Here is a 25,014-nt window from a genome sequence, read left to right on the forward strand (position 1 = left end):
GAAGTGAAAGTATAATGAGAACTCACAATTCCTCATTGCCATTCACTCAGGGGGATCTGCATAGTTTACCCCCATGGGCAAATGAGATTGCTGAATAATGCCTACACTGGTTAACTGTTGAGTGGTATTGATAGATGGTAGGTAGAGGGAAAGAGCCTCAAACTGGAGAGGTCCTAGAAAGGGTCACATGGTTGAGAGAATAAGATACATGAGTAACCAATTTATCATACTAAGACAAATACAATGCATCATAAGAAGGAAATAGAGTAAACAATGGAAGAAGACCAAATGCTGAAGGAGGATGGACTCCATCTGAGCAGGTCATTGTATAGATAAATACTGGCATTATATCAATGGCAGGAATAGGCCCTGTTTTCCATCATCATTGCTGCAACATATTTCCATGATGACACACACATAAAACCTGTCACAGCTTGACTTGGGGGCTCAGCTGCCCCGGCCTAACTTCTGAATTCATTAACCTTTCCAGAGGACTTAGACTCATTGCCCTCTCTCTTTCTGGAGCAAGAGCAAAGCTTGACCTTTATTCAAAGAAGAAAGAGGAGAAAGAATGGAAAAATAAGCAGTGAAAAACTCTAGTCCCCCATAGATGATTTCAGCAGAGAGAGAAAGCTCCAGTGTTCAGTGTGCACCTTGGAGCAGGTGTCAGAATAGCTTTGCAGATGTCTGTTCCGTCCACGGAGGAGCCATGTGTAGGAGATCACTTAAAAAGGACAAATCCACCCAAAACCACTCATTCCTAGAATTTAAATAACACTAATATATGAGAACATTATGTTTCATTTTGTCGTTATAAGGTTGGTAGCAACATTTGAATATCATTATGGAAATCTGTTGCAGCTCAAGTCGACTACAAAACCCACAATGCAATCTCTCTGTACAGATGCCCTAGCTGTAATTTGACCATCCTGTTGTTGGCGGAATTGTCCTGTCCTGAAAGTAACGCAAACGTGTATAGTATTAGACTGTTTCGTGACAAAAATAAGAGGGTTAAATACATGTGCTTAGACTCTTATGTGTTAAATTACACATTTCTTGAGGGAGGAATATGGAGAAAAAAAAATATCCTCAATGGCTCTTCGAGAGAAGACAACCTCCCACGTTACGACATCGGCCAGCTTCACGATCTAAAAGCTGTCTTCCTATTCACTTCCAGTGTAGTGAGAGTGGCTTTATCACAATGCTATGTCATACTGGCCAAAGCTCTGCCTGCTTGAACAACAATAGCTCAGATACACATGAAAACATGAAATTAACCCGGGAAACGATAGAACATCGCTCAGAGATGCACAAAAACAATATAACATTCAAAATAGGTGAATCTTTCCTTTAAGAGCAATAAAGGAGGGTGGCTCCATTCTCCAGATAGCCATGGGTAAGAGCAATCTTCTTGTACCTTTCAATCACACGTCTCTTGCATCCGCTACAATACCTGGATGCAGAATCAATGTAATTTACATGAGAGAGTGCACTTACTTTTCTGAGGATGGCCACGCGTAAGACATACAATCTCTACCTCTGCTCTCCTTCATAGCTCCTCGTAAGGTGAATACTAACACTTTACTGTGTGTGTGTGTGTGTCAGTGTGTGTGTGTGCACACGTACGTCTGTCTGTGAGTGTCTCTGTGTTGATGGATTGTGGCAGACCATTTCAATACATTGCTTAAGCTCTTATTAAACGGGGCGATGCCCACAGGGCATCTTAGCAAGGAGGTAGGCCACCGTGTGCCAACCCAGTCTGCCTGCGGACAGATTTGGACTTAACTAACTCGCCTTCAACTCCAGAATACAAATCAGGGATGGCAAAGACAGAGATCCAAACAAGGTGAAGCCTGACAAAGTACTCCCTCTAGTCTGCAGGACAGGCACAAAATCAAATTAGATCTCCATTTTACCACTTTAACCCTGGGTCGAGGCACTCCAACAGCAAACGCCTGTAGGATGCATGGAAATGAGAGGTTATGAATCGACAGGTTTGACATGGATCGGCTGCCTTATTAAGCCAGTGTTTAAGTCCACTGATCCAAATGATCATGGAGACCAGTAACGTTACACATGCACCTTGAAATAGTACTTTATGGTGTTATTTGCCTATGTATGTAAAAGGCCAGAAGCTGACAGACCCTTTATTGCCCTGTCAGATACACAAGCAAAGTTAGATTCATGAGGACGGACAGCGACAGAGTGATGGGATGTGATGCTATGTCAATAACAACAAATGAGCCTCGGGCAAATGTGGAGTAAGCCTGTGGGAAGCTCTGTTGCCGCACCTCCTCAGAAATGTTGCCGTACCTCCCCCCACACACATACACACACACACTTTTGTTGCTTTCACACAAGTGTACAGGTACTTGAGATTGAGATTTTTCTCAGGGATCAAGCTGCTGTAAAAGCAGTTTTCCTCTGCAGAAATAGAAGCATGAAAAACAGCTGGTCAGAATGAAGAGCATTGTGTAGTATCTTCATTTCCCTGTCTCCATGAGAGGAAAAAAGCTTGAGGCAGGCAGAAGCTGAGCAGAAAGTAAATACTTACACCTCAATCTCAGAGGTGTTGGACAGCTCAAATTTAACTTGGATTGGAATACTAGCATGCTGCCATGAATGTAGGCATTCTCTAGAAGTGTATCTCTGGACCCATGGAGCAGCTCTCTCAGTGGATGTGTCCAGTCATGAGAGACTGTGGAAGGCTGTGTGCTGCCCTGGTCCAGTGGCATGCTGGCTCTGGTGGGCTGGGCTGAGAGGGTGGGACACTTTCTAAGCAGAGAACCACCAAACACCCGTTCCATTGTTTGAATTCCTCTCCTAGATTTAATGTAAAAACAGTCATGGCTGACAGAGCCTCCCTGGCTGTTCCAAACACAGTGAACACCTCTGAGATGGTAAGTAAACACAGCTCTTCCCTCTCAACCCCGGATTTATCTGGACTTTTGTTATTTTTAAACAATTAAATGGAATGAGGTTCTCTTTTTAATTAGAAAGTTAAATATTGGTTTTTAAAGGCCAGGGCTTTGGTGCCTGGGCCAGGGAGCATATGAAAAATGACTTATTAATGACAATCCTGCCAAATCCCTGTGCCCCCGAGGGCATCACTCACACAACGCTGCCCTGCGTACAGGCACCCTGCCAGCTGGAGTGGAAGAGGAGAGGGAAGAGGGGAGGAGAAATTCCAAAGTACAGAGGGCCACCATCAGTCTAGATCCAGCTCTTTATGATGACTATAACCTATAGCACTGACAGTTGCATGAGCCAGTTATCATAGTCAGTTATTCACATGCAATTCCAGGAGCCTCCACTAGAGGGTTTATTTAGACATAGTGACCAATACAGTGTAAAATATTTGGATCACATTTTACAATTTTAATGACTCATTCTCCATAAAATAATTGTAAATAATTACAGTACTATGGAAATATTCTAATATCCGTTTGTAGGTTTAAAATGACTTATATGTTATCAAATATTCAATAAAATACATTTTCCAGCTATAGAATGGAAGGGTCAATCTAGTCTCCTGACAAAAAATAAATATAAAATACTGTGTGACATGTTTGAGTTTTAATCTGGATATGTGGAATGGTATCGGTATTCTTTGCCGTAATACGTGGCAAATGCTTACATTTTTTATTTCCTTTAATTCAAATTCAATTCAAATTCTGCTTTCCGTGGGGTGTTTCCAATTCAAATTCTGCTTTCCATGGTGTGTTTACAATTCAAATTCTGCTTTCCATGGTGTGTTTACAATTCAAATTCTGCTTTCCATGGTGTGTTTCCAATTCAAATTCTGCTTTCCATGGTGTGTTTCCAATTCAAATTCTGCTTTCCATGGTGTGTTTCCAATTCAAATTCTGCTTTCCATGGTGTGTTTACAATTCAAATTCTGCTTTCCATGGTGTGTACCCAATTCAAATTCTGCTTTCCATGGTGTGTACCCAATTCAAATTCTGCTTTCAATTCATGGTTGAATTGAATTAAATTCTGAAATTCCTTAATTGACCCTGGTAGCTAGCTGCTGTATGTATGGAGGTTGTTATTGGTGAAACGACACTTACATCTTCACCTGGCCTCTACCGTAGACATGCCATCCTGTACCCGGCGGTGTGAGTCACAGGCAGGTGTGCATGACTGCCACCTGTGCTGCTGCCCGACTGTCCAGGCCCCAAGTGTGCTGTTTTAATGAGCACTGAGCCAGCCCTCCTAGTTTGGCCTAAATTAATTAATCAGTCCTCATTATGCACACTGTTCCTCAGTAATTGCGAGCACAGGCACAATGATGAATGATAATAGAGGAGAGAAAAGATTCTCATTAACAGGGAAAAGTGTGAGCCCACCCTTATAATGAACCCGCTCCCACCCATCAGAGGTCTTTCCCTTCCTGCTACTCACACATACACAGGTAGCCGCTCTCACTTACACACCTCTCTCTCACGCTCTTTCTCGCTCTGGGACAGTGAGCACACTGGGGACTCCCCACCCAAGACAAGACCAGCAGACTCATTTCAGATAAATGGCCAACAGTGTGACGGTGGGGTATTGCAGGGTCAGGCAAGAAGTGGGTTTCTGCCATGTATACATGCCTGACCAGGTTGGAGCTTAGCTGGAGTTGGGTAGAGCAGGATCAATTTAATGGAAGCTTATGTGGCTAAGAATGATACCGAAATTCAAGGACCAGGGAACAGTCAGTAAACTCTCTAAAGATTTTCACAGCCTTATACAAAATAATTAGTGAATTTTCTTAAAGCTAAAATAAAATAAAAAATAAGTTATTGTATTGTCACATATACCATATAGGTGCAGTGAAAAGGGTTCTTTTTACAGGGTCAGCCATAAACAGTATCTTAGCTAGACTAATGCTTTCAGATGCATCAGTTGCTATTGTACTGATTGAGATGCTCTCGAGCAACATGACCCCTAACCAAAGTATCTGAAATTTTATTTAAACCCCAAGCCCATCAAATAAACCCCACTTGGCTTTATTTTCCCCCCTTACTAGCTCTGATTTTGCTCATATCTACATTATTGAGGAACAATGTACTTACTATGACTGTGATATGTGGTTGTCCCACTTATCTTAAGATGAATGCACTCTGATGAATGTAAGTCGCTCTGGATAAGAGCTCCTGCTAAATTACTAAAATGTCAAATGTGTATGATTAGGGACGTGTGTGTCACTGGCACACCATTTGCCGCTATCATTCCCTTCCATCTGTGGCTCTCATTTGATGTGCCGTGGCGGAGATCTTTGTGGGCTATACTCGGCCTTGTCTCATGATGGTAAGTTGGTGGTTGAAGATATCCCTCTTGTGGTGTGGGGGCTGTGCTTTGGCAAAGTGGGTGGGGTTCTATCCTTCCTGTTTGGCCCTGTCCGGGGGTGTCCTCGGATGGGGCCACAGTGTCTCCTGACCCCTCCTGTCTCAGCCTCCAGTATTTATGCTGCAGTAGTTTATGTGTCGGGGGGCTAGGGTCAGTTTGTTATATCTGGAGTACTTCTCCTGTCCTATTCGGTGTCCTGTGTGAAATTAAGTGTGCTCTCATTAATTCTGTCTTTCTCTCTGTCTTTCTTTCTCTCGGAGGACCTGAGCCATAGGACCATGCCTCAGGACTACCTGACATGATGACTCCTTGCTGTCCCCAGTCCACCTGGCCGTGCTGCTACTCCAGTTTCAACTGTTCTGCCTTATTATTATTCGACCATGCTGGTCATTTATGAACATTTGAACATCTTGACCATGTTCTGTTATAATCTCCACCCGGCACAGCCAGAAGAGGACTGGCCACCCCACATAGCCTGTTTCCTCTCTAGTTTTTTTCCTAGGTTTTGGCCTTTCTAGGGAGTTTTTCCTAGCCACCGTGCTTCTACACCTGCATTGCTTGCTGTTTGGGGTTTTAGGCTGGGTTTCTGTACAGCACTCTGAGATATCAGCTGATGTACGAAGGGCTATATAAATACATTTGATTTGATTTGATTATAATGATCCATATGCCAGTGGACAAATCAGAGAGTATGATGAGAAAGGTCAGCCATTTTGGTCAGGGAGTTGGTCAGCCATGGTTTTCCAGTGCTGTGATATGTATATGTTTGTTAGGTAGCTACCTCGAAAGTTTTAGAGGAATGGTTCCATACATTTTTCAAATTAACTGCCAATATTCCAACATTCCATTGAAACAATGCAGTCAATCCACAGCCATACTATACTGGCTGAAATCAGTAGATGATAGGACTTAGACAAGTTGTAAATGCAACAATTACTGATATTGTATCATATAATGGCACAGTCAGCTTTTTCTTTTACAATCTCTTTACATATATTTTAGATGCAATTTATACAGAAAATGTGTATAAAACCCATATAAACTGTATTCATGATTATATGACAATATTTTAGGTTGACAATAATTGTATTACATCATTACTGATGTATCACATGCCTTTGTTTTATTCTCCTAAGTAAGTAAATTCAGGATTATGTTTCTACTGCCATTTATTCCAATTAGATGGTATGGATTTCTCCCTGACCAATATGGCTGCCATTTTTACCCCATTCTGGAACTTGGAGGGTTTATGGCATCTCCCCTCTAGTAATTCAATAGGATCTTTGCACATTTTTCTCTCTGCCCCATGGCAATACGTGTACAAACACAAGAAAATCGCTTTAAAACAGCAAACTTTTCTCTAAGTCTCATGGCAAAATGTGTAGAATAGCATGAGATTAGCTATTTTTCTATTTGCCCCATGTGTAGAATTGTAGGAAGTTAGCGGTTTCGGGTTGGGGGGGGGGGCCCTCTGCGGTGTGAGCTTCACTCTGCCCAGCAGGAAGAATGCTGGGTAAGACTGACCATGTGAGGAGGAGGCCAAGGTCCCTTCCATCTGTTTCTCCTCTCTATCAGTCTCTCTATCTCTCTGTCTCTCTATCTGTCTCCTTGATGCAGTGGCTGCTGAGCTGTGAGGAAACTTAAAGGACCAGTGCTCTTTTCACTAATTTTAAACAACTTTCAAGACAATTTTCACTCACTATATAAGAATAAAAGCATTGTACATGCTGATGAAAAGTAGCAGATGAGGGTGTTTGTCTGCCAGCCTACATGTCGTGGCATCTCAGACTTTATTACGTCAACAGTTTAAATCAGCCAGTATTGGCAGTGACATCTACTACCCTAATGAAATAACATAATGATGGAACAATGGATTGGCAGATGATAACAAATGAGCAGATATTAATCATGACAGCAAATGACTATGTCTGCATGACTAATGTACTGACAGCAGGCAAGCAGACACTGCAGCAGCCCCTCAATCAATGGTAGTGAGAGGAAGCCCAGTGGCCGGCAGTGTGAGAAGATTGATTCTGCAAATTTTGTCACCGATGAAACATTTGATTGCAAAACAGTTTTCTGTTTCCAAAAATAAAATATGTTATGGACAGAGTGGACTAAGTTTTGTTGACTTTACCCTTTGCCAAAGTTTTAAAAAATTGCGTTGTTTAGAAGGAGTGCAAAGGCAAATTGAGTAGGCGTACCCTCATGGAAATATGCAGATGATGCTAGAAGGGGCCAATAGGATCTGGCTAGCTGGGGCTTTGCTCTGCCCACCTCCTTGCTTGTTCTGCCCACTATGACTAATTTGGTCCTATTGGAAACGACAGGCTCTGGTCTATCTTGGTTTAGTTATACAAATATTTGATGTAGTATTCCTGCATGCTTAATGTTCCCGCGTGATAGTGTATACTATGGTAGGAAATTGAATACTATAGTATTCTCTGTAGTGTTTTTAGAGGACTTTTGAGGACTGAAGTCTACAAAACACTAGAGTGAATACCGTAGTATTTACGGTAGTATACTGTACACATTGCTGTAGTGTTTTTGCAGACTGTAGAATATTGCAGTATTTACTGTAGTGTTTTGCAGAATGTAGTATAATGCAGCATTTACTGTAGTCTTTTGCAGACTGTAGTATACTGTCATATTTACTGTAATGTTTTTAGGGACATTACTGTGGTATTTACTAAAGTGTTTTTGTTTTAGTATCTTTTTTAGTACCTAATAGGGAAATGCTAAAAGTGAACATTCTCCATAACCTGTGCTAGAAGCATTGCCCTTGCTAGAAGCATGTGTTTCAGACATAAGGAAGTGGATGGCTGCAAACTTTCTACTTTTAAACTCGGACAAAACAGAGATGCTTGTTCTAGGTCCCAAGAAACAAAGAGATCTTCTGTTGAATCTGACAATTAATCTTAATGGTTGTACAGTCGTCTCAAATAAAACTGTGAAGGACCTCGGCGTTACTCTGGACCCTGATCTCTCTTTTGAAGAACATATCAAGACCATTTCAAGGACAGCTTTTTTCCCATCTACGTAACATTGCAAAAATCAGAAACTTTCTGTCCAAAAATGATGCAGAAAAATGAATCCATGCTTTTGTCACTTCTAGGTTAGACTACTGCAATGCTCTACTTTCCGGCTACCCGGATAAAGCACTAAATAAACTTCAGTTAGTGCTAAATACGGCTGCTAGAATCCTGACGAGAACCAAACAATTTGATCATATTACTCCAGTGCTAGCCTCCCTACACTGGCTTCCTGTCAAAGCAAGGGCTGATTTCAAGGTTTTACTGCTAACCTGCAAGGCATTACATGGGCTTGCTCCTACCTATCTCTGTGATTTGGTCCTGCCGTACATACCTACACGTACGCTACGGTCACAAGACGCAGGCCTCCTAATTGTCCCTAGAATTTCTAAGCAAACAGCTGGAGGCAGGGCTTTCTCCCATAGAGCTCAATTTTTATGGAACGGTCTGCCTACCCATGTCAGAGACGCAAACTCGGTCTCAACCTTTAAGTCTTTACTGAAGACTCATCTCTTCAGTGGGTCATATGATTGAGTGTAGTCTGGCCCAGGAGTGGGAAGGTGAACGGAAAGGCTCTGGAGCAACGAACCGCCCTTGCGGTCTCTGCCTGGCCGGTTCCCCTCTTTCCACTGGGATTCTCTGCCTCTAACCCTATTACAGGGGCTGAGTCACTGGCTTACTGGGGCTCTCTCGTGCCGTCCCTGGAAGGGGTGCGTCACCTGAATGGGTTGATTCACTGCTGTGGTCATCCTGTCTGGGTTGGCGCCCCCCCTTGGGTTGTGCCGTGGCGGAGATCTTTGTGGGCTATACTCAGCTTTGTCTCAGGATGGTAAGTTGGTGGTTGAAGATATCCCTCTTGTGGTGTGGGGGCTGTGCTTTGGCAAAGTGGGTGGCAAAACTGCTGCTCCAGTTTCAACTGTTGTGCCTTATTATTATTCGACCATGCTGGTAATTTATGAACATTTGAACATTTTGGCCATGTTCTGTTATAATCTCCACCCGGCACAGCTGGAAGAGGACTGGCCACCCCACATAAGCTCTCTCTAATTCTCTTTCTTTCTCTCTCTCGGAGGACCTGAGCCCTAGGACCATGCCCCAGGACTACTTGACATGATGACTCCTTCCTGTCCCCAGTCCACCTGGCCGTGCTGCTGCTCCAGTTTCAACTGTTCTGCCTTATTATTATTCGACCATGCTGGTCATTTATCAACATTTGAACATCTGGGCCATGTTCTGTTATAATCTCTACCCGGCACAGCCAGAAGAGGACTGGCCACCCCACATAGCCTGGTTCCTCTCTAGGTTTCTTCCTAGGTTTTGGCCTTTCTAGGGAGATTTTCCTAACCACCGTGCTTCTACACCTGCATTGCTTGCTGTTTGGGGTTTTAGGCTTGGTTTCTGTACAGCACTTTGAGATTTCAGCTGATGTACGAAGGGCTATATAAATACATTTGATTTGATTTGATTCAATAACCTGTAGGAAACACAATTTATAATGTATACTTTGCATGTAGGTTTCTCACATATGTGTGGCACAAATTGTTATATGGGGGAGGGGAATGGGCAGGATAAATGCAAATGAGATACTGGAGTTTTTTTAAATCTTGTTTTTGCGGACATTTCTGTAGCATTTACTACAGTTTTTGTTGTTGATAATACTGTAGTAGTATTCTAGCGTATGCAAAATACACATGATCGAGAGATGTAATTGTGTGTAGTATAGTATTCTACTACAGTTTACTACAGAATTCTATAGTAAGTACTGTGTTATTCTATTGTAAACTGGTGCATTCTATAGTAAACTGTAGTATTTTTTATTTATTTAACCTTTATTTAACTAGGCAAGCCAGTTTTTGCCTTTACCTCCCTTATCTCACCTCATTTGCTCACATCGTATATCGACTTGTTTATACTGTATTATTGACTGTATGTTTTGTTCATTCCATGTGTAACTCTGTGTGGTTGTATGTGTCGAACTGCTTTGCTTTATCTTGGCCAGGTCGCAGTTGTAAATGAGAACTTGTTCTCAACTAGCCTACCTGGTTAAATAAAAGGTGAAATAAAAAATGTAATTAAAAAAAGGAACAAATTCTTATTTATAATGACGGCCTACCCCGGCCAAACCCTAGTGACGCTGGGCCAATGGGACTCCCAGTCACGGTCGGTTGTGATAGAGCCTGGAATCGAACCAGGGTCTGTAGTGACGTCTCTATCACTGAGGTGCAGTGCCTTATAGACCTTTCAATGCTCCTGTGCTACTGCCTCAGGCAAAAACATGATTCACATATGATGAGAAGAAACATGTACCTTATACAATCTCATGGGAGTTAAGCTGCTATATTCTCTGTGGACAGCATGCAGCCAGCGTATGAAACCCATATGAACTTGTTTGACTGCCAAAGAGTAAACATCATATATGCACACACACACACAGTGTGAAACTTTGAAGAGACTTCACTCAGGAAGATAAGGGAATCATGCAGGCTCTCTGATCATGTCCAACTAAACTGGTCCATTCTCTTGGCAGAGTGCTCTGAAGAGACAGCAGAGGATCAGCAGAGTACCAAAAAAACTATTGGAGGGGCCGAGGCCTACTGAAAGTGCTGCAGGAGGGTTTGTGTGTGTTTAAGTGGTGAATTAACGTTGTTGAGAGAGCTGGATAAGTGGCTCGGAGTGGTCTCACTGCCAGAGCATATTCTGAAAGCCAACTATGAGACACACACCAGGGAAAGGGAGAGCATGGAGGCTTACTGGCTAATCTGGTCAGAGAGTGTGCTGGAAGCTGTGCTGAATATTCAATGGACTGGATGAAAACATAGATTTAATTTCTGACTACAACATCAGTAGCAATGCTTTCCCTTTAGGATAGTTCCACATTCAGAGATTTTGCCTCCTGAACTTGCAGTATTCTTTTGCCTCTGTTTGAGAGTGTGTATGTGCAAGGGTATGTGAGTGTTTGTGTATGTAGTGAAAATGTCTCTTACCCTGTGCAGCACAACCTGAAATAGATCTATCTACTCTTTAAAATGTTAATGAAGAAGAAAAGCAGGCTGTGACCCTAAATGATATGAGATTGATTTGAACTTCAGTGTGACCTCTGCTGCCATTGAAGCGGAGAGCTGGCACTTACACTTGGATGTCTAGCATGATCCTCTTGTCCTCTTCCACGTGGATGCCCCAGATGCAGTCCTGGCCCTTGTCGTAGGTCTCGGGCCAGTTTGGAGAGAGAACCACACCGGCTGAGTCTGTGATCTCACCACTACACACAGCTGGGACACACACATAAGCACAGTCAGGTCCAAACACTGAGAAACACATGAATACATGGCCAACACTCCCAAAAAGTAAAAAAGAAAAACACCTACATACAAACGGACACAGTGTACGCCCAGTACTCACGCTATAGCCATCTTCAAATAGGAAAAACAAGTGATCAGTGATTGAAAATCTTAACTGTCAGTGCCAGCTGAGCTGATGATATTTTAATAATATCTGGTTTTGATGTTGGTCTGTTGACTGTGGAACATCTTTTAAAGGCCATGTGAATTCACAGGGGTAAAGAAAAGACTGTCATGAAAGATTATCACTGCTGAACAGAATACCATTCATAATGACTTTCCATGCTCCTTGAGGGAGCCTAAGAGTGTTGGTCTAGAACTGTTACAAACTGCTAATGCTGAAAAATATAGTTCTCTGGCCCTGAACAGCAGAAATGAAATCCTTTCATTTTTCATCCTTGAAATCCTTTCATTTCTACCTTTGCCGAAGAGCTGTAAGATCATGGGTAGTGTGGTGTGGGACAGCGTAGGAGAAAAGTGGATAAAACAAGGGTTAGAGGTCAGTGTGCGTGTCTGTGGGGGAGAGAGGGGTATCCCTAGGTCTTTATTGTGGCTGGGGTTCCTAGATCGTACTCCAGTTGCTGAGAGAGAGAGAGAGAGAGAGAGAGAGAGAGAGAGAGAGAGAGAGAGAGAGAGAGGGATGGTGAAAGAGAGATAAGCAGGGAGAGAATGAATAAAACTGGGCTTTGGCTTCTAAAGCTGTGCACTGGCTCCTAACTCAGGTCTTGGGAGACTGGGGTAGCTGGCTTTATTGTGGCTGGGGTTCCTAGATTGTACTCAATTTGCTGATAGAGAATTAGCCAAACTTGAGCTGATGAAATCCTGTGGACTGGGTTTTTAATGGAATGAGGACTCACCCCTGCAGGCTGGCTCTGTCTCATTCCACTGGGGGTTTTCTGCATCCACACACTCGATGATGACTGAGCCCTGCTCCAGAGTGTAGCCCGGGTCACAGGCAAACTCCACCACCGCACCCACACCGCAAGCTGTGTTACTGCTAGTGAAGTTGCCATATTTAACAAAGGGCCCATAGCATGTGCCCTTCGCAAAAGCTGTGGGATACAAATCCCACAGGTGGATTCTTTGTTATATTAAGTCAACATCAATCCTCAATTTGACCTTCCTTAGGAAAAGGTAAAGACATATCAGTGTTGATTCTTTGAAGCATGTTTTCTAGTATAATTCTATTAAGTTAATGTAGTCAACACACACACACATACGAGTCACACTCACACACAATGCATCAGTACCTTCATATCTGATGGCTGCTCCTGTGGAGGTGACAGTCCCGTCTGTGGTGAACTCTACAAAGAGGTGACGTCCTGTGCTCACCACGCCCTCATTGGGTAGGTACTCCACCTCATAGGAGTCATACACCAGAGGCGAGTCAATGTTGTTCCCATTCTTTATTAGGAGTCTAAAAAACAGTCAAAAACATTGCATAATAAGAAGGGTGAAGGGAAAATGGGAAACATTGATTTGTCATTGAGGACTAAGAGAAACATCAAAAGGTAGTGGTGAGTGGTTCTGAAGTGGCGCTCAGTGTTTCATCATTGGCTGTAATAAACCTGTGATAACATTCTCATCAACTCAGCAGCCAGTGGCTTCATTAAATGTCCATTTGTTACATAGCCTTGAGACAGTAGTTATGGTACAAAAATGTAATTAAATCTCGGCTCCCCGCGTCTGACTGGCCTGTGTAGTCCCTCAATTAATTTGCATGAGGGAATACAGTTAATGATTTGAAATGACATAAAGCCGTATCAATTCCATCCAAGTCACTCACATATGGGATTTAGTCGCCTAGCCTAAGCAAACATGTCCTTGAGCAATATATGGAGTAAAGTTGGGCGTTGTTATCCAGTGTTGTATCGCGTTCTGACAACCGGATGTAAAACCTGTCATACAGTGCCTTGCAAAAGTATTCACCCCGCTTGGCGTTTTTCCTATTTTGTTGCATTACAACCTGCAATTTAAATGGAATTTCATTTGGATTTCATGTAATGGACATACACAAAATAGTCCAAATTGGTGAAGTGAAACGGAAAAAAATAACTTGTTTAAAAAAATTATAATAAAAAAAAACTGAAAAGTGGTGCATGTATTCACCCCCTTTGCTATGAAGCCCCTAAATAAGATCTGGTGCAACCAATTACCTTCAGAAGTCACATAATTAATTAAGTAAAGTCCACCTGTGTGCAATCTAAGTGTCACATGATCTGTCACATGATCTCCGTATATATACACCTGCTCTGAAAGGCCCCAGAGTCTGCAACACCACTAAGCAAGGGGCACCATCAAGCAAGCAGCACCATGAAGACCAAGGAGCTCTCCAAACAGGTCAGGGACTAAGTTGTGGAGAAGTACAGATCAGGGTTGGGTTATAAAAATATCAGAAACTTTGAACATCCCATTGACCACCATTAAATCCATTATAAAAAAAATGAAAGAATATGGCACCAAAACTAAACTGCCAAGATAGGGTTGCCCACCAAAACTCACGGACTAGGCACGGAGGGTATTAATCAAAAAGGCAACAATGAGACCAAAGATAACCCCGAATGAGCTGCAAAGCTCCACAGCGGAGATTGGAGTATCTGTCCATAGGACCACTTTAAGCTGTGCACTCCACAGAGCTGGGCTTTACAGAAGAGTGGCCAGAAAAAAGCAATTGCTTAAAGAAAAAAATAAGCAAGCATGGTTGGTGTTCGCCAAAAGGCATGTGGAAGACTCCACAAACATTTGGAAGAAGGTACTCTGGTCAGATGAGACTAAAATAGAGCTTTTGGGCCATCAAGGAAAATCACAATGTCTAGCACAAACCAAGCACCTCGCAACACCCAGAGAACACCATCCCCACAGTGAAGAATGGTGGTGGCAGCATCATGCTGTGGGGATGTTTTTCATCGGCAGGGACTGGGAAACTGGTCCGAATTGAAGGAATAATGAATGGCGCTAAATACAGGGAGTTTCAGTCTGAGACTGGGACGGAGCTTCATCTTCCAGCCCAACAATGACCCTAAACATACTGCTATAGCAACACACAAGTGGTTTAAGGGTAAACATTTAAATGTCTTGGAATAGCCTAGTCAAAGCCCAGACCTCAATCCAATTGAGAATCTGTGTTATGACTTAAAGATTGCTGTACACCAGTGGAACCCACTGGGCAAAAATCCCAGTGGCTAGATGTGCCAAGCTTATAGAGACATACCCCAAAGAGACTTGCAGCTGTAATTGCTGCAAAAGGTGTCTCTACACAGTATTGACATTGGGGGGTGAATAGCTATGCACGCTAAAGTTTTGTCTTATTTCTTGTTTGTTTTACAAAAAAAAAATATTTTGCATCTTCAAAGTGTTAGGCATGTTGTGTAAATAAAATTATACAAATCTCCCCAAAATATATTTTAATTCCAGGTTGTAAGGCAACGAAATAGGAAAAATGCCAAGTGGGGTGAATACTTTTGCAAGGCACTGCATCTAGTCCAACTGGCAACTAATTAGCAACAAATGAAAGCATCCCACCATTTGAATACGCCCCCCACACACACACACTTTTCCCCGATGCCTTGAGATGGATGAAATCATACCTTGAAGGCAGTTCCCAGCATGTCAGAGTGAGCAATGAGCTGTCACCCATTGGGGCCCCTCCTGTTCAGCCTGTACATTAATGATCTGCCTTCTGTTTGTACTGGGTCTGAAGTTCAAATGTATGCAGATGATATAGTGATATATGTGAATGCAAAGAGCAAACAACAAGCTGCACAGGAACTCACTACTGTAATGGTCCAGGTTACAAAGTGTCTCAGTGACTCGTGTTTGCATCTCAATGTGAAAAACAAAACGTCTGCATGTTCTTCACAAAGAGAGCAACTGATGCTACTGAGCCAGATGTCTATGTGTCTGGGGAGAAATTCCAGGTGGTATCTGATGCTACTGAGCCAGATGTCTATGTGTCAGGGGAGAAGATCCAGGTGGTACCTGATGCTACTGAGCCAGATGTCTATGTGTCAGGGGAGAAGATCCAGGTGGTATCTGATGCTACTGAGCCAGATGTCTATGTGTCAGGGGAGAAGATCCAGGTGGTATCTGATGCTACTGAGCCAGATGTCTATGTGTCAGGGGAGAAGATCCAGGTGGAGCCAGATGTCTATGTGTCAGGGGAGAAGATCCAGGTGGTATCTATCTGAGCCAGATGCAGGTGGTACTGATGACCCAGATGTCTATGTGTCAGGGGAGAAGATCCAGGTGGTACCTGATGCTACTGAGCCAGATGTCTATGTGTGTCAGGTGGGGAGAAGATGTCTATGTGTCCAGGTGGTATCTGATGCTACTGAGCCAGATGTCTATGTGTCAGGGGAGAAGCTCCAGGTGGTATCTGATGCTACTGAGCCAGATGTCTATGTGTCAGGGGAGAAGATCCAGGTGGTATCTGATGCTGAGCCAGATGTCTCAGGGGAGAGCCAGATGTCTATGAGCCAGTGTCTATGTGGGGAGAAGATCCAGGTGGTATCTGATGCTACTGAGCCAGATGTCTATGTGTCAGGGGAGAAGCTCCAGGTGGTATCTGATGCTACTGAGCCAGATGTCTATGTGTCAGGGGAGAAGATGGTATCTGATGCTACTGAGCCAGATGTCTATGTGGGGAGAAGATCCAGGTGGTATCTGATGCTACTGAGCCAGATGTCTATGTGTCAGGGGAGAAGCTCCAGGTGGTATCTGATGCTACTGAGCCAGATGTCTATGTGTAGGGGAGAAGATCCTTGATGTCTATGTGTCAGGGGAGAAGCATGATGCTACTGACGCCAGATGGCATCATATTTGATTCCAACCTCTCTTTTAAAAGCAGGTGAAAAAGGTAACTCAAATAACCAAATTCAACCTAGCTAATTTCCAATTCATACAAAATTGTTTGACTACAGAGGTAGTAAAACTGTACTTCAAATCTATGATACTCCCCCTCTTAACATACTGCCTAACTCATGAGAGGTAACTATATAGTTCCCTTAAGAAAAAGCAGCTTTCGTCAATCTGCTTTCTCTGTGAGAGCTTCCCATGTCTGGAACACACAGCCATCAGACACACATAACTGCACCACCTATCGCACCTTCACAAAAAACATAAAGACATGGCTAAAGGCCAATCAGACTTGTGAACATAATCCCTAGCTGTGTATTGCAGCTCTCCATGATGTCTGTTGTCTGAAGCTTGTGAAGTGTGGAAACACTAGTTGCTTTTAAATATTTTGTTTTGTTGCTCTTTATGTTATGTTGCTCTGTCTGTATGCTACGTGTTGCTTGTGCTATGTTGTTCTGCATGTACTCACCGCTCATTGTTTTCCTGTATTTTTATTGTAATTGTTTTTAATAACCTGTCCAGGAACTGCAGTTGAAAATTTGCCGACTGGCTAAACTGGCACTTTTACTGAAACGTTGATTAATGTGCACTGTCCCTGTAAAAATAAATATATATATATATATATATATATATATATATATATATAAATATAAATATATATATATATATATATATATATATATATATATACACACACACACACACACACACACACACACACACACACACTCTCTCTCTCTCTCTGCTTCTATCCTGCTGTCTGTGTACTCTACCTGTCATCATCCTCAGCCAAAGCCACTTTCTCAAAGTGAACATGAAGCCGGTGGCCTTCGGGAGCCTCCAGGACCCAATGGCACGTCAAGTTGTTGCTGTAGTTGCCAGGGAAACCAGGAGAGACAATACGGCCCAACGTGGCATTTTTGATCATCCCACCACAGGAAGCTGCATTGAAAATGGATTGGATAAGAGCGAGAATGAGATCGACAGAGGAGGGAAGGGTAAAACTCAGAGAGAAAAAGAGAGACATAAAACCTCTTAAATGTCCCTTAATTTCAAAAACAATATTTGTTTTCTACTCTCTCTCTTTGCTGAGTAATACCACAGTACATGGGGTTTGGAGGAAGAACATTTCCATCCCTGTGCTGACCATAGAGATTGTTAAAGGACCAACATTGTATCTGTCACATTATGGCGTCTGTGAGATCATGGGCAATGCAACTGAGGCCATCGACATTCTGAAGTAGTCAATTTTCTTCTTCTACTATTTTGGTGCATACTGCCACCTGGAGTGTGTTGTTTGAACAGATATAAAGCCAAAGTTGTCGATCTACTGCCACCTGCAGGTATGGAATGTTTGCTCATGAATATAATTAATTGGCTGATGACCTGGATGGAATTATGTGATCCTTCCTTTACCCATAGGAAGTCCCACCCAGTTGACTACTTCAAAATCGTGAAAGTCCTCAATGGTGCTGCCCATGCTAAAATGGGGTCTTGGCCACTATAGCTCTCTATCTATCTCTATGGGACTGGCTGACTGACTGACTGTATCTGTGTGTGATGAGGAGAGCAGCGCAGCAGAACAGTATCAGTGCAGAACAGCTGTAGGGAGTGAGAGTGAGGCTGGCAGAAAAGACGATGCTAATTTAGAGCAGGTGAAGGATAGTCATGCAGCCCACTACTGCTAAATGGGATATATTACTACTAATTAGTGTAGTGTAGCCAGGTCCAAATGGGCTGGTTTAGCCCGGTCTCGTCTCAATAGCACTGCTCCCTCTCCCCATACTGGTAATCAGACACTCACAGACCAGGCCTCTCAGCACAACCAATCAACTTTGGGCCTAAATGAGGATGTGAGACTGACATGTTGTAAAAGCTCACCTTAGGCCTTACTCACTGGGCAAAAACTGTTTGAGTCAATGTAATTTCAACAAATAAAAATATATGTGATGATGCTGAATCAGAGTGGAAAATTTATTGCGAAAAGTAATCAACGTAAAAGATTTTAATCATTTTTCACCCAACTTTTAACCTAAATCCAATGACATGGTGTATTTTGGGGGGATTTCATGTTGAATTCATATTAGTTTACAACTTCACCAAATGTAAATCAAATCTAGATGTTGAACTTACGTCTGTGCCCAGTGGGAAGTAGCTTGTATCATTACTATACAGGGAGGCATGGGCGTTACATGTTGTGAGGTAGGCCGTCGTGCTGAGTGCTATTATTTGAAAGTGGATATAAATAGATGCCTTAATTAGGCCCACTTACAAGATTTACAAATTATAAAAAGGACGAAGAGCAACATAAGTCAGAAGACTAACAACATAAACTATAGGCCTCAATCATTCCTGAAAGCAATTATTTTTTAACCTTTATTTACCCAGGCAAGTCAGTTAAGAACAAATTCTTATTTTCAATGACAGCCTAGGAACAGTGGGTTAACTGTCTGTTCAAGGGTAGAATGACAGATTTGTACCTTGTCAGCTTGGGGGTTTGGGGGTTTGAACTTGTAACCTTCTGGTTACTAGTCCAACGCTCTAACCACTAGGCTACGCTGCCACCCCAATTTGACCACACAGCAGGAAGTATAACCCCACCCTTCAATGTCTGGCTACAACAGTACATTTTTGTTTTAGGTGGGATCCTTGGAATGTCCAGATTTTGCTCATGCGCCTGATATTGTCCAATCGCAATTCAGCATTTGTCTCAGGGTTGGTTTAAATCAGAGCCATGCATTTAAAGAGTTGGGCCATTGAGGTTTCTGCATTATGATGCATTTACATGACCCTACACAAAGTGGTATTCAAAGTCGGGGTAACAGTGGGGTTGGCATATAAACCAAAACACAAAAACAAAATAATTTTGAACAAAAAATGTAGAGTACAGATTATTTTATAGAAAAGGGGATACCTAGTAAATTGTCCAACTGAATGTATTCAACTGAAATGTGTCTTCCGCATTTAACCCAACTCTTTTCAAAACACAAAACGCTTTTGAGAAAGATTAGACATTTGAAAAGTAATTTTTTTATTGAGTAAATGTATTGAATTGAAGGTTATTTGTTGATGTGATTATTAAGAAAATGGGGTCCCTGCTTTTTGAATACCACTGCCCTACAACATTCTATGGCAATCATATTAGTGTAATACACGAATGACTAGAATGGGCATTATGATGCATTTACATGACACTTCAAAATTCTATGGCAGCCATGTTAGTATAACAGATGTCATGCTTCTTTTAGCAAGTACCAAATCAAATCAAATGTATTTATATAGCCCTTCGTACATCAGCTGATATCTCAAAGTGCTGTACAGAAACCCAGCCTAAAACCCCAAACAGCAAGCAATGCAGGTGTAGAACTTGTGTACCACTTCCTCCTGATTCAGCTCACACCGAAGCTCACACCCAGGACTTCTGCTTTCATAGCACACGTGACCGCCCTCCCAAAACGCCTTATCAGTTGGCGCCACCGAAAAGTTAGCAATTAGGTGGCGCACGTTTCACACATCCCCATGTGCTACATTCACCCATAAAACTTATTCCACAACGACCATAGTGTTGAGCTGAGCACAACTGTAGATCCGGGTCACGGCACCAGTGAAACCGTGACTGTGCCGCTAACAGTATATTGTCACAGTCTCTGTCCCCAACCCGGACTGGAACTACTGATCCTCTGCTTGCAGACACATGTGACCACCATCCTTGATAATGTACCAACCATATGAGCTATCCAAAAATATCAACGTTTAAACTTAGCTGTGGAGAGAGCTTACATTCTTAACTTCTCTATGTTAGCACCCCATTAACAGTACATGGGGAATATTTAAATAATGCTATGTGACTGTATGTCTAGAATTAGACAAATACAAAATATATGGCTCTGGTTTAAATATTGAGCTTTCGAACACACCTGTTTCACACACCTTGCGCCCCCCGGAAAGAAATACCCCCTTGATAGTATGCAAGGGAAACAAGGTAAGCGTTTACTTTGATTTTAGCTGAATCATATCGATTTAATTGCTTACCATGATTAATTTTTGCAAAAACATTTAATGAACAAATCCATGAATGGAACAGAGTAATATGTAGTGTGGAGGGAATGAATCGGAGTGCGACCAAAACATTTTATTTTCTTATGACATGACTTATGACAAATGTGTACCACAGGGCACAGGCCTGCTATTCATATATGAACGTGTACTATTTCCCCATACTATGCAACTATTGTGGGAAACACTCTTTGTGAAGAAGAGTAGGCTAGACATTTTAGTCGCTGAGGTAAGGGCATGTTTGTTTACAACTGCACTATTGCCCCTAACCCTGGATTTATATTAAACAGCTTGAATAGCAGGGGATACGGTTTACAGAGAGAGAATTAAAGTCGCACAGCAGTAAGCCAGACACCTGATAGGCCTACCAAATAGAGCACACAATAAACCCCAATTAACCTCTGGGCAGTGGGTGCCAAATAACACCCAGTCCATTTAAACTGAGTTTAATTACTTTAATCATTCAGCTGAAATGTTATTTTCCTCAGTTGTCAGTCTCTGTGATGTTCTCTGAGGAGTAACTATAATTTCCCATTGGTTCTCAGTAAGCAGATGAATGGATCCTGGAAGTTGATGAGCTGAAGTCGGTGTGTGTGTCTGTGCATATGTGTCTATGTGTATGTGTGTGTGTTTGGCAGGAAGGAAGCAGTGTTGTTGTCTCTTACCCAGGCATTTTGGCTCCTTGCCACTCCAGTAAGGTGTAGTGGCGTTGCGACAGGCGAGCATGGTGGGGCCTTGCAGCTGGTAGCCGGTCAGACACTGAAAGTAGGCCTCTCCCCCAGCATGGAGGTGAGTCACTGATACCTCCCCGTTGGCTGGCTCCTTAGGGAAGGCACAGCTCAGCACGAAGGCTAGAGGGAGGGAGGGAGGGAGGGGATTTAATCAGTGATGACTGGTTTGATATTATTTCTCTTTGTGAATTTTTTCACCATGGTTGTTCGAAGTGGAATTAGTTGTTCTCAGTGCTACCATTTCCCTTTAATTATACATACAGTAAACCAACGGTGTGTAGACACACACACACACACACCCACACACACACACACACACACACACACACACACACACACACACACACACACACACACAGTACATGTTGTGTATGAAGAATGTACTGTAATTGGGTCGAGCAGGGCTGTTTTCATCAGTTTTCTACTTGAGTTATAAATATTCCACTCCATCTGCTGCAATTAATTGCAGTTTAAAAGTACATCTGCAAATAGATTGTGACATGTCTGCAATCACTAATGAGTTTCAGTGTGCTGCAAAGTCTACACACACACACACAGCTATGACACGGAGATTTAGGTTTGGTGTACAGGGTAAAAGTAGAGTTGTAGATCAGTTCCATTTCAGAGCTGGTACTTTAATGTGATAGTGGGGAGAAGAATTGTCTCTGTATCAGTTGTCAAAGCGCTGTGAGTCCAGCGCACCAAGATGAATGGGCTTCAACTTCCTCTGCGTCCCTGTCCTTAAACGGATGGTCCTACATGGGATGTATGGTAGCAATCATTAGTTGTCGTGGATGATGGATTGAGCTAACCATGTCCTTAATGAGCGCTATATAACAGGCCTTTCTGTCTGTCGGAGCGCAGGCCCACTCTGCTCTGCCTCACTGGCGCAGCATGCTCGCTCTCTGAAATTATGTTCTTGAGGTCCAGTGCAGATAACACCAAAACCTTGCATTTATTGAAAATACACCATGGAAGCAAAAATATACTTTTAACACTGGACCTAAATTAAAATAATGGTGACAGACAGAGGTGGTGTAAGATAAAGCATTAAATAATAAACTTCACCCAAATCCAGACAGCTGATGTTCTGAAAGAACTGCAAAATCTGGATCCCTACCAATCAGCTGGGCAAGACAATTTGGACCCTCTCTTCCTGAAATTATCTGCCTCTCTTTCATATCGTCCGAGTTTCATAAAGATTGGAAAGCTGCCGCGGTCATCCTCCTCTTCAAAGGGGGAGACACTCCAGATCCAAGCTGTTACAGACCGACAGTATATCCATCCTGCCCTGCCTATCTAAAGTCTTCAAAAGCCAAGTGAACAAAAAGATCGCCAACCATTTTGAATCCCACGTACCTTCTCCGCTATTCAATCTGGTTTCCGAGCTGGTCATGGGTGCACCTCAGTCACGCTCAAGGTCCTAAATGACATCATAAACGCCATCGATAAAAGACAGTACTGTGCAGCCGTCTTCATCGACCTGGCCAAGGCTTTCGACTCTGTCAATCACCGTATTCTTATTGACAGACTCAACAGCCTTGGTTTCTCTAATGACTGCCTCGCCTGGTTCACTAACAACTTCTCAGATAGAATTCAGTGGGTCAAATTGGAGGGCCTGTTGTCCGCACCTCTGGCAGTCTCTATGGGGGTGCCACAGGGTTAAATTCTTGGGCCGAATCTTTTCTCTTTATATATATCAATGATGTCGCTCTTGCTGCGGATGATTCTCTGATAAACCTCTATGCAGACAACACCATTCTGTATACATCTGGCCCTTAATTGGACACTGTGTTAACAAACCTCCAAACGAGCTTCAGCGCCATACAACACTCCTTCTGTGGCCTCCAACAGCTTTTAAATGCTAGTAAAACTAAATGCATACTCTCTCTTCAACTGATCGCTGCCTACGCCAGGCCGACTAGCATCACTACTCTGGACGGTTCTGACTTAGAATATGTGGACAACTATAAATACGTAGGTGTCTGGCTAGACTGTAAACTCTCTTTCCAGACTCACATTAAGCATCTCCAATCCAAAGTTAAATCTAGAATCGGGCTTCCTATTTTTCAACAAAGCATCCTTCACTCATCCTGCCAAACATACCCTCGTAAAACTGACCATCCTACCAAAATAGCTTCCAACACTGTACTCAGCAATTTGGATGCAGTCTATCACAGTGCCATCCGTTTTGTCATCAAAGCCCCATATACTACCCACCACTGCGACCTGTATGCTCTCGTTGCCTGGTCCTCGCTACATATTCATCGCCAAACCCACTGGCTCCATGTCATCTATAAGTCTATGCTAGGTAAAGTCCTGCCTTATATCAGCTCACTGGTCACCATAGCAACACCCACCCCTAGCACGCGCTCCAGCAGGTATATTTCACTGGTCATCCCCAAAGCCAACACCTTCTTTGGCCGCCTTGCCTTCCAGTTCTCTGCTGCCAATGACTGGAACGAATTGCAAAAATCACTGAAGTTGGAGACATATCTCCCTCACTAACCTTAAGCGTCAGCTATCAGAGCAGCTTACCGATCGCAACAGCTGTACACAGCCCATCTGTAAATAGCCCATCCAACCAACTACCTACCTCATCCCCATATTTGTTCTTGTTTTTCTGGTCTTTTGCACACCAGTATTTTTACTTGCACATCTTCTGCACATACAGTATATCACAAAAGTGAGTACAGCCCTCACATTTTTGTAAATATTTGAATATATCTTTTCATGTGACAACACTGAAGAAAGGACACTTTGCTACAATGAGTGTACAGCTTGTATAACAGTGTAAATTTGCTGTCCCCTCAAAATAACTCAACACACAGCCATTAATGTCTAAACCGCTGGCAACAAAAGTGAGTACACCCCGAAGCTCAGTTTCAGGGTCTTGGCAATCTTCTTATAGCCCAGGCCATCTTTATGTATAGCAACAATTATTTTTTTTCAGATCCTCAGAGAGTTCTTTGCCAAGAGGTGCCATGTTGAACTTCCAGTGACCAGTCAGTATGAGGGAGTGTGAGAGCGATGACACCATATTTAACACACCTGCTCTACATTCACACCTGAGACCTTGTAACACTAACGAGTCACATGACACCGGGGAGGGAAAAAGGCTCATTGGGTCCAATTTGGACATTTTGGACAATTTGTCCAATTTGGACATTTTCACTTAGGGGTGTACTCACTTTTGTTGCCAGCGGTTTAGACAGTAATGGCTGTGTGTTGAGTTATTTTGAGGGGACAGCAAATTTACACTGTTATACAAGCTGTACACTCATTGTAGCAAAGTGTCCTTTCTTCAGTGTTGTCACATGAAAAGATATACTCAAATATTTACAAAAATGTGAGGGGTGTACTCACTTTTGTGATATACTGTATATCACTCCAGTGTATATTGCTAAATTGTAATTACTTTGTCACTATTGGCCTATTTATTGCCTTAACTCCTTACTTAATTTGCTCACTCCGTACATAGACTTTTATATTGTGTTATTGACTGTACGTTTGTTTATCCCATGTGTAACTCTGTGTTGTTGTTTTTTGTCGCACTGCTTTGCTTCATCTTGGCCAGGTTGCAGTTGTGAATGAGAACTTGTTGTCAACTTGCCTATCTGGGTAAATAAAGGTGAAAAAAAACATTTAGTAAAAATGCCTGTCGCTTGCCTA

The 25,014-nt window shown here is 42.6% G+C and overlaps 1 protein-coding gene across 1 annotated transcript in view; it reads right to left on the bottom strand.

Moving 5' to 3' along the window:
- LOC135547838 (seizure protein 6-like) overlaps nucleotides 1–22,738 on the bottom strand; it is a 44,661-nt gene extending 21,923 nt beyond the window's left edge. The window contains exons 1-6 of the mRNA XM_064977065.1: nucleotides 22,702–22,738; nucleotides 21,277–21,462; nucleotides 17,329–17,497; nucleotides 12,952–13,118; nucleotides 12,559–12,753; nucleotides 11,494–11,632 (exon numbers count right to left, since the gene is read on the bottom strand). Coding sequence (XP_064833137.1) covers nucleotides 11,494–11,632; nucleotides 12,559–12,753; nucleotides 12,952–13,118; nucleotides 17,329–17,497; nucleotides 21,277–21,462; nucleotides 22,702–22,738 — 893 coding nt within the window. The remainder of the gene's footprint in view (nucleotides 1–11,493; nucleotides 11,633–12,558; nucleotides 12,754–12,951; nucleotides 13,119–17,328; nucleotides 17,498–21,276; nucleotides 21,463–22,701) is intronic.
- Nucleotides 22,739–25,014: the final 2,276 nt, after the last annotated feature.

This window comes from Oncorhynchus masou, chromosome 11, assembly GCF_036934945.1.
Source record: "Oncorhynchus masou masou isolate Uvic2021 chromosome 11, UVic_Omas_1.1, whole genome shotgun sequence".
Classification (NCBI taxonomy): Eukaryota; Metazoa; Chordata; class Actinopteri; order Salmoniformes; family Salmonidae; genus Oncorhynchus; species Oncorhynchus masou.